This window comes from Antrostomus carolinensis, unplaced genomic scaffold (assembly GCF_000700745.2).
Source record: "Antrostomus carolinensis isolate BGI_N321 unplaced genomic scaffold, ASM70074v2 scaffold9851, whole genome shotgun sequence".
NCBI lineage: Eukaryota > Metazoa > Chordata > Aves > Caprimulgiformes > Caprimulgidae > Antrostomus > Antrostomus carolinensis.
Window position 1 is genome coordinate 16,306 of NW_010294867.1, and position 16,490 is coordinate 32,795.

Genomic DNA, 16,490 nt, shown 5'->3' on the forward strand with positions numbered 1-16,490 from the left:
TTGGGTCTGTTGAGCCTGGAGAAGAGAAGGCTCCGGGGAGACCTTCTAGTGGCCTCCCAGTACCTGAAGGGGCTCCAGGAAGGAAGGGGACAGACTTTTTAGCAGGGCCTGTAGTGACAGGACAAGGGGAAGTGGTTTTAAACTAAAAGAGGGGAGATTCAGACTGGATGTAAGGAAGAAATTTTTTACACTGTGGGTGGTGAGACACTGGCCCAGGTTGCCCAGAGAGGTGGTAGAAGCTCCATCGCTGGAAACATTCAAGCTCAGGTTGGACGGGGCTGTGAGCAACCTGATCTGGTTGAAGATGTCCCTGCTCACTGCAGGGGTTACTCGCTGGCTTTGAAAGGTCCCTTTCAACTCAAACTCTCTGTGATTCATATTTGAGCCTAATGGAGTGATGCCTGAAACTGTCTGATCTTTGACTTCATGCTTAATGAACATGTATTTCTGAACTTTAGGATTCAGTCCAAACTGCTGTTGTCCCCCTCTAGTGTCCAGTCTGTGATGACCCTTGATGGCTGTTGTGCTTGTTGTGAGCCCTCAACAAGGTGATGTGTAGGGATCACCCTGGAAGTATCTGTTCTCTTGGCCACCTTGTTGCTGTCCACTAAGCCAGACTGTCTTCTCATTCTTGCAGGTGATCTAATCCAGACACGCTGCTGTGATTTTGCTGCAGACTCTGGAGTTCAGCAGAGGGCAGGTCCAAGAAATAGTGTAGGACTTATTCTTGAATTGACACAATATACCAGAACCACAGCAGGAGAGATCACAGCCATTGCAAGAGGGTTTTGTCAGATCTATTGTGGCTGGTGGGTCTGTTTAAGACCTTCTTGTGAGCGTTGTGTTGCGGGCAGGTAGCAGTTGGCTCCAATGTGTCCATCACCAGAGTTGAGATGGGATTGTGTCTTATTTCTTGCTGTGGCAAAGGCAGGAAGTGATGGATTTGGGATATGGGGTAAGGAGTTAACCCATCCAAACACATAGGACCCGTGGGCTCCATATGCCAACGCTTCATATGCAGCAGTCTCATGTCTGATAGATTTGTTTGCCTCTTCCTTTGCAGAGCCTTGGCCTGGTGGACAAGAACAACAACCCCCTCAGCCATGCTATGTACAACATGACTTCACTCCGGGAGCTGGGTGAGAACCAGAGGAAACCCTGCCACATCAAAGTCCCCGAGGCGACCCTGCGCAAGATTGAGAACTATCTGAATCACGTAAGGCTTGTTCAGCTGTCCAAGAACCACCTTTGGCTGATCCCATTTCACTTCAGAAATTGCACCTGGGTTGAGAGCTTCATCTCAAAACATCAAGGGAATCCAGGGCTTGATAGTTTGGCGCAAAAACTGATCAGTCTCTGCTGACCTTTGGGGTAGGGAGCCCCTTCATGTGCAGTGGACCTTCTCTAGATGCATCCCTGACATTTTTGTGCAGTATTTGGCTTTTGGGATGTTACCGAGTGCAGTTTTGGGTTCTTTACAGCCTCCTTTGTAGGCTCAGGGATGCTGCCTCGTGCAGGCCTTGGCTCCATTAAACTCTGGTTGTGCCTCGTAGCTTTACGAGGCCCAGATGCCGGTACTTGCGTGTTTCCCTTGGCAGTGTCTCTGACAATATTGTACATTAGTGGTGCGTGCAGGTCCCCAGGCACCTGGTGGTGCTTTCACCCAGGAGATCCCTCTTCCTGGTGGAGCAGTGGTGAACAGACACCCATGGGAGCCAAAGCAGTGCCGAGACAGGGTTCCTTAGGAGCATTCACTGTCAAAGCAGGAGTTAGCGCTGAGGTAAGACGAGGTTGAGCTCAGGTACAAATGTGTGTAGCTTATTGAAGTAATTGCAAATAATGTCTTTATTTATCTCTTTTATTTGTTTTATTTTAAATCATTGCAGTCTCTAGCCATGGTTTTCATCTCCATGGGGCTCGTTAGCTCTTGTGTTTCTTCACTGATGTACACAACTTAGAATCATAGAATCATAGAATGGTTGGGGTTGGAAGGAACCTTAAAGATCATCCAGTCCCAACCCCCCTGCCATCAGCAGGGACACCTTCCACTAGACCAGGTTGCTCAAAGCCTCATCCAACCTGGCCTTCAACACTTCCAGGGAGGAGCAGCCACAACTTCCTTGGGCAACCTGTTCCAGTGTCTGACCACCCTCACAGTGAAGAACTTCTTCCTAATATCTAATCTAAACCTCCCCTCTTTCAGTTTAAATAATGCCTTTCTTTAGTTATCTCTTGTTTGTTTTATTTTAAATCATTGCAGTCTCTAGCCATGATTTCCATCTCCGTGGGGCTCGTGAGCTCTTTTGTTTCTTCACTGATGTTCACAACTTGAAACAGCTTAGTAGCTGTGATTTTTTAAAAATTATTTTTATTTTTTTTTTCCTCCACTGCTGGACAGCTTATTACCTCATCTAGATCTTGGGAAAATGCTAAAGAAACCAGCAACTGTATCAAGTTAAGAAGCTCACAGTAGATGCATCTTCTCAGAAGGATATATTAATGGATATATTAATGGATATATCAATGGATATATTAATGTTTCTGTAATATTTCCAGCCACCCTTTCACAGAATCACAGAATTAATGTTAGGGATTGGAAGGGACCTCGAAAAATCATCCAGTCCAATTTCTTTCTAGTCCTCCTTGAAACTTTTTTTTCCAAACCAACTGAAGTTTATTTCTGAGAGTAGAAGTTCATGCAACGTGCTGTCAAAAGGTGTGCAGTACTCTTGGGCCTGAACAGTAAAGATCTCGGGAGATCTTTACAGTGTCTTACAGATACTATAAAGTAAACGAAGCAGTAGTGAATGTCCTACAAAGCCAAGACTGTTCCTAAGACAGCAGCTGCTTCTGAATGATGTGCTGGAAGTGGCTGAACTAAGGGCTAGAAAATGTTAGAAAAACAGCAGCATCTTGAAGGAGCTTGGTCTGCCTCCCCTGCTTTGTCAGGAGTTGTCACACCGTGTGTGGAAGGCTTGGCTTGGAGCCTGTCAATCCAAAAGTACTGATTTGTACCTCGACTTTTAATCCATGAACATCTGTGCCAGTGCTTTTATTTGTGTTCTAGACAATTCCTGACCTATTGTTGCTCCTTTTAGTTCTTCCTGCGGGATGTGGGACTTCTGTTTTTTCTTTTGCCAAGATGGAATATTTCTGGCTTAGCTGAACGCTTACATTTTGTGCCAGTTATGTGTCTGGGCTTCCTGAGGGAGAGAAGGGTGGTGGTGTAACTTGATAGTTTCCAAAAGTTGTCTTTGAGGGGCCCTCACATCACTTGCGTGCAGTGTAGCCACCGACTTGGAGATCTTCAGTTACTGTTTTGTGCCTCTCAGTTCAGGCATCAGCACTAATACCTCTCTTAAAATAGGAGACGCGGTGAGGGAAACACAGGGACCTGCCCAACTTCATTCTCACTTTAAATAACCTCAATTCAGGATTCAAGTGGCTGAATTACCTAAAATCTGAAGAGACTTTGGTCACTGCAAAGCCAGTCTGGTTGAGTCTGTCCCAGACACTTGTTTCTTTCTGTCCTTCTCAGGACTGGTACTAATCTTTTTGTCCCTGCCAACTTTCTCCATCTCTCCCAGTATCCAGTGGACATCAGGGAATCCAGGCCCCGGATTGCTGATGACATGATGAACCTGAGCAAAGAATCCGGTGCGATCAGCGATGCAATCACAGGGAAAACTTACATACCCATGTTGGAAGCAGAGGAAGTGCGCCTTAGCCAGAATCTCTTGGCCCTCTGGAAAAGGAGAGGATCCTCATGGCAGGAGAGCCACCCGCTGCCAGTAGATCCTCACAAGGACACCATCCTCTCAGCCATTGAGCAGAACCCTGTAGTGGTAATAGCAGGAGACACAGGCTGTGGGAAAACCACAAGGATCCCTCAGCTCCTGCTGGAACACTACATCCTGGAGGGACGTGGCGCCCGTTGCAACGTAGTGATCACCCAGCCAAGGAGGATCAGCGCCATCTCAGTCGCCCAACGTGTGGCACAGGAGTTGGGTCCCAACATGAGGAAGAATGTGGGTTACCAAGTGCGACTGGAGAGCAAGCCACCTGCCAGAGGAGGAGCCCTGCTCTTCTGCACCGTGGGCATCCTGCTGCGGAAGCTACAGGGGAACCCCAGCCTGGAGGGTGTCAGCCACGTCGTGGTCGATGAGGTCCACGAGCGAGACGTCAACACTGATTTCCTGCTCATCCTGCTGAGCTCAACCCTGACCTACGCCTGGTTTTGATGAGTGCCACAGGAGACAATCAGCGTTTCTCACATTACTTTGGGGATTGCCCTGTGGTCAAGGTGCCGGGTTTCATGTACCCAGTGAAGGAGTACTATCTGGAGGAGATCTTGGCCAAACTGGGCCGGTACCGACACCGGCATTACGAGATCAAGGTGGGTATGCAGTGTGGTAGTTATGCTGTTTCCTTTGGATGAGGTGCTGAGTTCTGGCGTATCAACAGGGGAGAGTTTGGGGCTGGAACTGCTCCCTCTTCCTGTGGCTGCTGCACAGTGTTGGCTTATCTACGTCAACCCTTGTGAGGTAAAGTCAGCCTTGTAGAATCCCAGAGTATCTTGATTCAATTATGGATAAAGATGACTTCAGATTTAAGTCTTAAGTTTATCTTTTGTCCCTCTTTAATGTGAAGTTTGTTTATGTTTGAGTAAGCTAACAGCTCATTGTACTTGTGTCTGTATATACATAGATGCAGACTTGAACGTGAGCCTGGTCCAGGACTGGGATGGTCACAGCTTACAGCAGTTTGTTACCCAAGTCCTGTGTGACTGGATTCCCTGACTGTTGCTTTTTACAACTAGTCTTACTATTCCTCTGGAAAATCCCCTCCAGACGTGTACTCTTTGCTGTGGGTAATCTTACTTCAGTTGTGGGTCATGGACTCATAGAATCATTGAGTTTGGCTAGAACCTCTAGACATTTTCTAGTCCAACCTGCTGGACCAGAAGCTGTCAGCCCATTTCTCCAGCCTGTAGAATTCCTTCCCTTTGGCTGAGCAACTGTCTGGTGGATCAACCACTTCTCCCAGTTTTATATCATCAGCAAACTTGCTGAGGGTGTCCCATTGCCTTCGGGGCAATCTTCCTGTTTCTGTTGTGGCTGGGATTTTTTACCTGCACTTTTTAAGCTGATAGGTATGTTCCAAATTACTGAGAGATACAACAGTTGCTGCTCTCTGCCTGTTGGATTTGAAGTCCCAGGTGCATATGGCACAGTTTTGTCCCCAAAAATGCGATGTTAATTTTTGTTACTTGTTAGAAGCTGTTCAGTAGAGGGACACAAGGCTCAATTAGCTTCCAGATCTGGAGAATGGGAAAGGGACTGTATATTCTCACTGCACAGCAGAGGAAACTGGCAGCAGTTGTGACTAGAACAGGTTCCAGATGGAGCCAAAACCAGGCTCCTGAGATTCCTGGCTCCTAGTCCTGGTCAGGCCATCCAAGTACAGGCGTTTGCTCCCTCCAGAAGATGCTCTGGGAGCCTGTGTGCCTTTCTGCTAGATTGCTGCTCATTTACCTGCGTGTGTCCTGTTTTCTCCAGCAATCAGATGATGAATGTGTCCTTGATCTTGATCTGATCACTGACCTCGTACTCCAGATTGATGCCCACGGAGAACCAGGTAGGTTCTGCCTTGCCCTCTTACTCTTCTTTTGCTAGGAGTGGAAAAAAGTGAACCCTGCAGAGCCCAGACCCTTTGCAGAGAAAACATGATGCTGAGCTGACTTCTGCAAGGCCACCTTGAATTCCTGTTGAACTGAGTGGTCTGGAGCTTAGAGTCATAGAATCATAGAGGTTGGAAGAGCTAATTCTGAGTCTTTGGCAAAGACAACATCTGAGTTCTCAGTGTCCAGAGATACAGCCCTTCCTCAGGGGGTGAAGGACAAGACTTGTCTGTGCTCCAGCATTTGCAGCCTTGTGCTGCACAATTTAGTTGACCCATCTCTGTTAAATATCTCTGCCTGGGAGGTGATGTTTTTGTGAAGAATGCAGGATTCTCAGGTGACTTCTAAGAGTTTTAAGTGTTTCAAAGCTAGTAGAAGATATTCACTGTCAAACTACAGGTAGCTTGGTTTCTTTCCAGCTTTAAAACCTTGTCCTGATGAAATCTAGATGAACATTCCCCTGGGTCTCACTTCCCCTAAGGGCTGTATCTGCCATTTGTTACGATAAGTATGATGCAGGTTTCCTTGGAATCAGCTGGCAGGGACATCACAGATCCAGGCCCTGCTTTTCTTAGGGCTTCTTTGGCTACAGGTTGCTGTGGACTTGGGACAATAACGAGTGTCCCTTCCTTGCAGCAGAAGCAGTTTCTGTGTCTCCACTTGGGGAAAAGTCCTTGGATTTCTAGGTCGCTTGTTCTTAACTCTTGGTCTTTTTTCAGGTGGGATCCTCTGCTTCCTCCCTGGTTGGCAGGAGATCAAAGGAGTGCAGCAGCGCTTGCTAGAGATGCTGGGATCTCAGAACAGCCGGTACCTCGTCTTACCAGGTGAGATGGCAGCTCTCCTCAACCTTCAGGAGAATGGATCAGCCATTGACTTGATGAGCCCCTTCAGCTGTTGTACTCTGACCCAGAGCGAGCTTCCACACTCTGATCTGCGTTCCTGTTGTGTAATTGTGCATGTTAAGCACGAATAACTCCTCCTAGCAGAGGCCACCCAAACCTGTATGTGATCAAAGAAACTGGCTCCTTGTTTGCCTCCAGCAGTTTGGAATTAGGCGAGGAGGGATCTGCTCAATTCTGCATGGCTGTAGCTGCATGCTGAGGCTGCACAGAAATAATCTTCAAGACCCGTTTTGTGGGATGGAGGTGTGCTCTAGCTCAGCTTTGATTAGTGAATTTAACATTCTCTATCCCAGGAGGGAGATTTATAACAAAAGCCAGTATTATTCTGGGAGGCTGTAAGATTTTGGGGGGGGTTTTTTGTTTGTTTTTTAATGGTCCTCCCTATTAAACTTTAAATAAGGCCAGCCAGGAGCACGCTTTCGAGCAGCTGAGTTGCTAATAAATGCAGGTGTTCTTTTGTGAAATCTGCATGTTCTTGTGCTTCCCTGCTGTTCTGTGCAGTTGCTGGGAATTTCTCTGCATCACTCATCTGTCATAGGGCAAAGATGTGATATAAAAGAGGCACAGGCCCTTGCTGATAACCATTCTTCAGCATGTGAAACCAAATGACAATGAGGATAACTCCTTCCTCTGCCCCACAGGCCTTTTGGAAAGGGGGAGCTGCAGCACTGGGCTGTGGGAGGGAGCAGGACTTCTGCTTGAAGTCCAGGGATGTTCTGGTGGTGCCATTAGCCCCTCTGGACAGGAGGTGATCAGAGCTCCTGCTGATGTTGGTGATCAGAGCTCCTGCTGATGTTGGTGATCAGAGCTCCTGCTGATGTTGAGCCATAGATGAAAGCTACTGAAAGGAAGCTTTCCCTGATGATGTGGGGAAGATTTTTCTTGGGGTCTGGCTGGCAGGAAACTGCTGACAGTGACCATCAGTATTACACGTGGTGTCCCCATCCTTGTCCCCACATTTCCAGAAGTGGGAGGTCACCATACAAAAGGGCTGAGAATCTCTGCCCGCCTTGGCCTTGTACTGCAAAGCAGCTCAGCAGGGTGGACCTCACTGGTTTTGGTTTTTTTTGTTTTAATCTCCTAGTGCACTCCAACATCCCCATGATGGACCAGCAAAACATCTTCCAGCGGCCTCCACCTGGAGTCAGGAAGATCGTCTTGGCCACCAACATCGCTGAGACCTCCATCACCATCAATGACATTGTCCACGTGGTGGACAGTGGCACACACAAGGAGGAACGCTACGATCTAAAGACCAAGGTACTGATGCTTTCTCACCTCTGGGACATACTGCAGCTAAGGGATGTTTTCAGACCAACATTTGAGATGCCATTAATGGGATGATAGAACTGCTTCCCCTTTGGCCCTTGGGGCATTGGCTCTGTGTCCCTGTTTGGGGACAGAGGCTTTGACTCATCATTCAGAGAGTGTTTGCCTTTACCAAGCTCCCTGCCAGGCTCCCCATCAACTTCTGCTGAGCAGGCAAAAGTCTGGTGTCTTCAAAGAACTTTAAGGCAACTCCTGCTCCCTTCCTATCTCTCTGTTACACCATCTAACATCTTTTTACCTCTAACATGTACCTTTTCCATGTGCTTTCTGCCTTTTTTTAGTATTTCATTGTAAACCTCTTTCTAGCCAAAGCAGGGCAGCTCTGACCTATTAGCTGCTGCTCTTCTTTGAAGCAAGATCCCAGTGCCCTAAATCTTGTTAGTCAGCTTTAAGGGGGAGGTTTACACTGATCTCAGGCTGTGGTTCTGGTGGTGCTGGGCCCTGCGAAGGCTCTTGTCTGTAAACTTCCATATCAATGTGAAGGCAGCTCTGACATTGTTGCTCTTGGAAGAAGGAATTCTGGCCATATGCTGCTGCCCCTTCCCCTCCCTGTGCTAGAACATCTTCTAGAACATCTACTGGTGGGTGAAAAGCTGGACATGAGGCAGCAACGTGCGCTGGCAGCACAGAGGCCAATAACCGTGTCCTGGGCTGCACCCAGAGCAGCGTGGGCAGCAGGTGGAGGGAGGGGATTCTGCCCCTCTGCTGCGCTCTCCTCACACCCCACCTGCAGTGCTGCCTCCAGTGCTGGGGCCACCAACAGCACAAGGACATGGAGCTCCTGGAGCCAGTGCAGAGGAGGCCACCAGGATGATGCGAGGGCTGGAGCAGCTCTGCTGTGAGGACAGGCTGAGAGAGTTGGGGCTGTTGAGCCTGGAGAAGAGAAGGCTCCGGGGAGACCTTCTAGTGGCCTCCCAGTACCTGAAGGGGCTCCAGGAAGGCTGGGGAGGGACTTTGGCCAAGGGCAGGGAGTGAGAGAACAAGGGGTGATGGCTTGAAAGTGTCAGAGGGGAGCTGGAGCTGAGATGTGAGGAAGAAATTGTTTGGTGTGAGGGTGGTGAGCCAGTGTCCCAGGTTGGCCAGAGCAGCTGTGGCTGGCTCTCCCTGGAAGTGTTCTCGGCCAGGTTGGATGAGGCTTTGAGCAACCTGGTCTAGTGGAAGGTGTCCCTGCTGCTGGCAGGGGGTTTGGGACTGGAGGAGCTTTAAGGTCCCTTCCCACCCAAACCAGTCTGAGATTGTGTGATTCTTCCAGGGCCAGGTGAGGATTCACACCTTGGAACAGTTCTAGTTTTAAAACAATCCTTTTCTGCTTGCCCAGTTTTAACCCAGTTCATCTCACAACACCGAGCTGGCAGTTCCTGTGCTGACTCACAGCAGCACTAGCGTGGGGGAGGTGGGGACCACATTCCACAGGCAGCTCCCAGCAGAGCAGCGTGTTGAGCCCCTGGGGAGCACCATGATGGGAACCAGGGCAGGTGTCCTGCAGATGGCATCAGGGACTCATCCAGCTCAGACCTTCACGCTGCTGCCTGCTAGAGACCAGCACTGCAAGATGCAGAAGAGTGGGAAAAGCTTCCCTTGCCCTTTAGCAGGATGGTTGATCAGTCCTGAGGCATTTCTGAGGTCTGTGGACTGGATGGGAAGCTGCACTTAAAGAGGACAGAGAGCTGTGACAGCATTCATACCTAATCCTTCTTCTCCAAGGTGTCCTGCTTGGAAACAGTGTGGGTGTCCAAGTCAAACGTGGTGCAGAGGCGAGGGCGTGCCGGCCGCTGTCAGTCGGGATTTGCCTATCACCTCTTCCCTCGCAGCCGCCTGGACAAGATGCCAACTTACCAGGTCCCAGAGATCCTACGCACCCCACTGGAGAACCTGGTGGTCCAGGCCAAGATCCACATGCCAGAGAAAACGGTAAGCACAGGACGTGCCTGCAAGACGGCTGCTGACTGAACCACCTGGATGCAGCCTGCCTGCTGCCCACTCCAGAGATGTGATTTGATCACAGACAGGAGTAGGGAAAACCCAAGATGCTGTCTTGCTTTCCAAAATGCAGTGCAGTCTGGGGAAGTTAAGACCAGGAAATGTGTAGATGACTTTGATTACAGAGTGTCTTCAATTACACCAGTGGTGTCCCCAGGGCTCACTGCCCAGTTGAGATGGGATGTGAGGAAGAATTTCTTTGCTGAAAGGGTTCTGAGGCATTGGAAGGGGTTGCCCAGGGCAGTGGTGGAGTCCCCATCCCTGGAGGGGTTGAAGAGTCGTGTAGACACAGTGCTGAGGGACATGGGTTAGTCATAGGGGACTGGTCAGTGTTGGGTTCATGGTTGGACTTTATGATCTTGAAGGGCTTTTCCAATCCAGGCCATTCTGGGGTTCTGTATGGGAAACATGCCCTTTTTTTAATCTTTTCCCCCCTGCTGTGTTGCAGGCAGTTGAATTTCTCTCCAAGGCTCTGGACAGCCCTGACATCAAAGCTGTGGATGAAGCAGTGATCTTGCTGCAGGAGATCGGTGAGCTAATGCTGTGCCTTGGTGTGGGTGTGATGGAAACACGTTTGCTGTCTAAACATGGGGAGTGGGAGGATCCTGTGGGACAGACTGAGTAGGATTGTCCCTAGATAGAGATGGCAGCTGATGGGGACTTTCCAAACCACACACGTTGTGGTGCTATTTTATTTCCCACGCTGCTTTGCTCAAGAAGTGGGGAGAACTTCTCAAAGCTTAACAAAAAAAGGGTGGGATTGTAGAGAAAGAAGGGAAATTGTGACCTGGAGTTCACAACTGGAGTCTTGTGGATTGTCATCTGGCTGGTACAGCCTTTTCTTTGGCCTCAGATCAGTTAGACCTGGGAGTTTCTGGGTGCTTCTTGCAGGCACCTGTGCCTCTTCTAGAGGTTACACCAGATCTCCCAAGTCTGGTAGGGAGGTTCTCCTGGCAGCTCCCTGAAGCCACTGGCCACCACTTTCACCCCACTCAGAGCTGATGGATGCACCCTCGTGGGTGGTTCTGTTGCAGGAGTGCTGGACCAGCGAGAAGCCCTCACCACTTTGGGCAAACGCCTTGCCCAGATCTCTACAGATCCTCGGCTGGCAAAGGCCATCGTCTTGGCGTCCATCTACCGTTGCCTTCACCCTCTGCTCGTCATCGTTTCCTGCCTCACCCGGGACCCCTTCAGCAGCAGCCTGCAAAACCGTGCAGAGGTGGACAAGGTGAGGAGCCCCTCCTAGGAGAAGGTAGAAAGCAGGTAGGGAAGAAGCTGCAGCTCGGCTGACATGTGTCTCTGTCTCCCAGGCCAAGGCTGTTCTGAGCCGGGAGAGCGGGAGCGATCACCTCGCCTTTGTCAGAGCTGTGGCCGGCTGGGAGGAGGTGCTGAGGCGCAGAGACAGCCGTGCCAGGGATAACTACCTGCAGGACTATTACCTGTACGGCCCCAGCCTTCGCTTCATCAACGGTGAGTCCCAGACCTGCTTCTGGGGTTGTGTAACCTGGAGAAAAGGAGGCTGAGGGGAGACCTTGTGGCTCTGTGCAAGTCCCTTGGAGGAGGGTGGAGAGAGGTGGGGGTGGGTCTGTTCAACCAAGGCCCAAGGGACGGGACAAGAGGAAATGGGCTCCAGTTGTGGCCAGGGCAGTTGAGATGGGATGTGAGGAAGAATTTCTTTGCTGCAAGGGTTCTGAGGCATTGGAAGGGGTTGCCCAGGGCAGTGGTGGAGTCCCCATCCCTGGAGGGATTGAAGAGTCGTGTAGACACAGTGCTGAGGGACATGGGTTAGTCATAGGGGACTGGTCAGTGTTGGGTTCATGGTTGGACTCGATGAGCTTAAAGGTCTTTTCCAATCCAGGCCATTCTGGGATCCTGTGATTCTCCCCTCTGTTCCCTGCTGAGGCTGAAGCACTGGTGCAGAACGTGGTGCAGAAGGGGGTTAGGTGACTACTGGAGTGGGTGCAGGTTCAGGATTTGGCACTCATGAGCACAGGTGCAGCCCTGGGTGACAGGGAGGCCACAGGCAGGACAGGTCTCCTGTCCCAGCACCAAGGGCTGGAGCTGGTGCTGCCCTGCTGAGGTTCTTTCGTTCCATGGGGTGAAGGACAGGGCCAATCTCATTCCCTGGGGCTGTCTCCTTACAGGCCTTGTCAAGCAATTCTCTGAGAACCTCTACGAAGCCTTCCTGGTGTCATCCCCATCTGACTGTACCATGCCCTCCTCTGTATGTAACCAGTACAGTGAAGAGGAGGAACTCGTCAAGGGTGTCCTCATGGCTGGGCTCTACCCCAACCTCATCCAGGTACTGGCTCCTCACTCTGCCATCACTCTCCTGGGTTTGCTGGTCACTGTGGGTAGCACAGGGAAGCACTGAGGTGCCAGAGATGCTTGTGCTGTCTTGGGGATGTGTGTCCTGGGCAGGCTGCCTGGACAGGTCCACACTTGGGTTCTTGTAGCTTCATTTGGGAGCCATCAAGGTGGCATCTTCCTCCTCCTGTTTGCTGCCCCTTGCCTGGCATTCAGTGGCTGTCAGGTCTGGTCACACCCATGTATGTACTCCAACAACACAGCAGAGCTTCTGGAAGTGGAGGAACGTACTTGCCCCTCCACCCACGTAGGAGAGACAGTTGTGGGGAGAGCCGAGCTGGCTATGGACAGTGCCTCCTGGTTGTGCAGGTGTTTTGAGATGTTCTTCTCATTTCAGGTGAGACAAGGTAAAGTGACCCGTCAAGGGAAGTTCAAACCCAACAGCTATGCGTATCGGACAAAGGCTGGCACCGTTCTGCTCCACAAGTCAACAATCAACAGGTGGGTGATCCACGTAGGTGTGTCTGTCACCGTGGGAGGGTGGGGACCATGTGCTTCACAGCACCAGCTGGCCATGCTGAGGACATGGCTCCGTGTCTGACACGTGCCGGTACCAGAGCATGACACCTCTCTGCCCGCGGCTGAAGAAGCACTGTTCCCCTGTGCAGGGAGGCATCCAAGCTCTACAGCCGCTGGCTCACCTACTTCATGGCAGTGAAGTCCAACGGTGGGGTGTTTGTGCGGGACTCCTCCCAGGTCCACCCGCTGGCCGTGCTCCTCATGACCGACACAGATATCCACGTCCGAGGTGAGTGCCCTGCAGGCTGCTCCTGCCCCACCCATCACCACAGGGACCCCGCTTCTCCTCTCTTACCTCTTCCCTTGGGCAGATGTCATAGAGTCATAGAATTGTTTGGTTGGAAAAGACCTTTGAGATCATCGAGTCCAACTGTACCTGTCCACTGCTAAACCAGATCTCTGAGCACCTCATCTACCCAGCTTTTAAATCCCTCCAGGGATGGGGACTCAACCACCTCCCTCCGTAGCCCTCTCGGGCTTTCTAAACCTCTTGCTTGGCACTGGGTTTTGTTGTAATGGGGCCACAAAGGTGATGATCTGAGCTGTTCTCAGCTGTAGCTCTCCAGGGAGACAAGGCACCCGAGCCACGGGCAGGCTGAGCAGAGCGGGCTTGTGCCTGCAGGCTCATCCCTGGGGAGTGAGGAGCTGAGCTGCTGCTCTTCAGCCACGGCTGGTGTGTGGGGAGGAATCACAGGATCCCAGAATGGCCTGGATTGGAAAAGCCCTTTGAGATCATGGAGTCCAACCATGAACCCAACACTGACCAGTCCCCTATGACTAACCCATGTCCCTCAGCACTGTGTCTACACCACTCTTCAATCCCTCCAGGGATGGGGACTCCACCCCTGCCCTGGGCAACCCCTGCCAATGCCTCAGAACCCTTGCAGCAAAGAAATTCTTCCTCACATCCCATCTCAACTGCCCTGGCCACAACTGGAGCCCATTTCCTCTTGGCCTGTCCCTTGGGCCTTGGTTGAACAGACGGAGGAACGAGCCCTTCTCCCTGTAGCTGTGTTGATCAGCCCATGGGGTTTTGGCAGCGCTGCCGTTGGCCTCTCGCCCTCGAGCTCAGATGGGCTGCGCAGTCAGTCACCTCCTGTGGGAAACAGTGGGAAGATCCCAGTGTGGGGACATGGGACGTGGGTTAGTTGGGGACTTGTCAGTGTTGGGTCAGTGATTGGACTTGATGATCTTAAAGATCTTTTCCAATCCAGGTGATTCTGGGATTCTGTGATGGGTCAGAGTGCTTCCTGGCTTTTGTGGGAATTCTTTGTCACAGTTGAGTCCCCAGAGTGTGTGGGGAGGACCTGCAAGTCCCTCTGGTAGCAATGGTGGAGGGGGCTGAGTGGCCAGCACAGGCTGGAAGAGGTCAGCACCGTTCCTGCTCCTCACCTCCTCTCTCCTTCCCTCTAAGATGATGGCTGGCGAGCAACGGTCTCCCTGACAGACAGCGATCTCCTGGTGCTGGAGGGAGACTCCTACACCATCCGCCTGCTGCGTGATTTCCGTGTTTCGCTCTCCAAGATGGTGGAGACGTGCCTGTGCTACGAGATGGCCGCCATCCCTGGGGACCTGCACCACCAGCACAGCCAACTCCTCGACATCCTGGTGGATCTGCTCAAAGGCCCTCCTGGCAGCTTTGGCGCTTAAGCAGAGCTGGAGGATTGTGTGGGGACTTGTAATTTGTATAAAGATGTTCACAAATGTTTATTTAAATAAAAGTTCTATTTATCCCTTGTGAAGTCATCTCTCTCCATCCTAGAAGATTAATGTTGTCTGAATCTCCTGCTGTCAGCTCCGTGCATGGTCACCGCGGAGGAAGAGCCAGCGCAGTACCTCCGGGAACGGACTGGGAGAGCCGATGGACCCTGACGCCGTGATCTTCGTGGACACCCACCTCCTCCGCTCTCAACGGCGTCGGTCCCTCAACTGGACAGCGAGGACACAGCTGCCACCGGCCGTCCCCTGCCCCTTCCCCACGGGGCCGGGCTGGAGCAGCTCCACTGCCAGAGCTGCTCCCGGCTCAAGAGGAGGACGCACGTCTCGGCTCGTGGCTGTTCCCGCTCCGGGCGCCGGGCAGCGCGTGGATCCAGCAGCTCCGGTGCAGGGTGGTGATCGTGTTCCTCATCTTCGCTCTCCCCGCGCCGGCTGCCCCGAGGGCGTCAGAGGGGAGGGAGGAAGCCCTGAAGGTGCCGGATGGATGTGACATTCCACGCAGGATCTCCGAGACTCACAGCGGGGCCCTGCCACCCCACAGCGCGAGCGCAGCCGTGGCGTTACAAGTGTGAGATGCGACTTGTCGTTCCCAATCTGCCTGTACTTTTTGTCCTCTTCCGTTGTTATTATTTTTATTTTTATTTTTAAATTTCTTGTTCTCCCTACGTCAAGGAGGCCGGATCCCTGTAACTTGTGCACCACAGGACGCGATTGTAGACGTCGGTCTGCCTGTGAGCGTTCTCCTGCGGGAAGCCAGGAGCAGAGGCACACAATTCTTTTGTTTTCTATGAGCAGGGACCATGTTTCTGTGGAAGGAGGATTGCGACAGGCGCCTGGAGTTGAATGCCAGCTTTGCCTTGGACTCCCTGTCACATGAAGACAGAGACCTACCTCACAGGGCTGTTGTGAGGCTTCGTTCATGTTTGTAACGCGGGTGGAGGCCTCGGGCCGGACAGCGCGGAGAGGAACCCGGCAGTGGGGGGGTGTAGCCGGGGGGTTGGTTGTCCCCTCGTGGGGTGGAAGCGTCGTGGGGCTGCGAATGGCAGCGGAGGCGGCTGCTGAGCGCCAGGCGGGCGCTGGGCCTGGGATCATTTCTTTTTATTCACCATTTCTTATGCTCTTTGTATCTGAGACGGAGGCGAGGTTGGACCGCGCCAGCCGGGGCGTGACAGAAGGGACAGAAATCGGTCGGCCGAGCGCGGGTGCGAGGCTGTTTGTCCCCCTGGGAGTGACACCTGCCCTGGAGCTGCCATCCCTCGGGGGCTGCCCTTTGCTGTTCTCTACTAAGATTTAATTTACTCGTCATGGGCTTCAACGAACGGAGCTGTGGCCTCTGAGCTGAGCTGAGGGACTGGAGCCGGGGTGTGCAGGAGCCCCACGGCCCCAGCAGTTGTGGGGGGACAAGCACAAGGGCGAGGAGCCGTGGGGGCCCCTGGGCGTCCTGCAGCCTGTGTTCACTCAAACCCTTCTCATCTTCATTTCACTTGCTTGAGGTTGTCACTATTATTTGACCAGTGTTTGTTTCTTTTTGGCCTGTATAATGGGCAATATGGTTTTCCCTTCCAGCAGGTTTAAAAAAAAGAAGAAAAAAAAAAAAAAACAAAAAAAAAAAAAAGCCTAAGCTATTGTCTAAATGGTTCAGAACTAGTGTGATATTGGGATACTTCAGTGGCTGTTACGTGATACTGGATCTTTTTACAACATAGATTAAAGACAATAAAAAGGGATAGAGTAGTAACTGCCTCTGTCCTCTTCCTTCTTTTTTTCCATTTATTTTTTTTCAATAGTTAAAGTCTGAAACAAGTTGTTTTCTTACTCCTTTGCCTGGGAGGAGGAAGAGCAGCAGCAGCAAGGGGAGAGGGGTGTGGGTACCCCCATCTGACTGTGTGAGCTGGGCTGCCCCAAATCTGGGGGTTTCTGACCCCAAATCTGGGGGTTTCTGACCCAATGTGAGTCTGGGAAAAGCAGCCCCCTTGGTTTGGGGTCTGGCAGTGACC

At 51.6% G+C, this 16,490-nt stretch overlaps 1 protein-coding gene across 1 annotated transcript in view; it reads left to right on the top strand.

The window, feature by feature from the left end:
* The window catches only part of DHX30 (DExH-box helicase 30), a 22,637-nt gene extending 7,962 nt beyond the window's left edge, over nucleotides 1–14,675 (top strand). Inside the window, 14 exon segments of the mRNA XM_010177783.2 lie at nucleotides 1,064–1,216; nucleotides 3,588–4,212; nucleotides 4,215–4,396; nucleotides 5,559–5,637; nucleotides 6,400–6,504; nucleotides 7,667–7,842; nucleotides 9,616–9,822; nucleotides 10,340–10,421; nucleotides 10,926–11,119; nucleotides 11,202–11,361; nucleotides 12,036–12,193; nucleotides 12,596–12,699; nucleotides 12,867–13,006; nucleotides 14,192–14,675. Of these exon segments, the coding sequence (XP_010176085.2) occupies nucleotides 1,064–1,216; nucleotides 3,588–4,212; nucleotides 4,215–4,396; nucleotides 5,559–5,637; nucleotides 6,400–6,504; nucleotides 7,667–7,842; nucleotides 9,616–9,822; nucleotides 10,340–10,421; nucleotides 10,926–11,119; nucleotides 11,202–11,361; nucleotides 12,036–12,193; nucleotides 12,596–12,699; nucleotides 12,867–13,006; nucleotides 14,192–14,427 (2,601 nt within the window). The 3' untranslated portion in view covers nucleotides 14,428–14,675.
* Nucleotides 14,676–16,490: the final 1,815 nt, after the last annotated feature.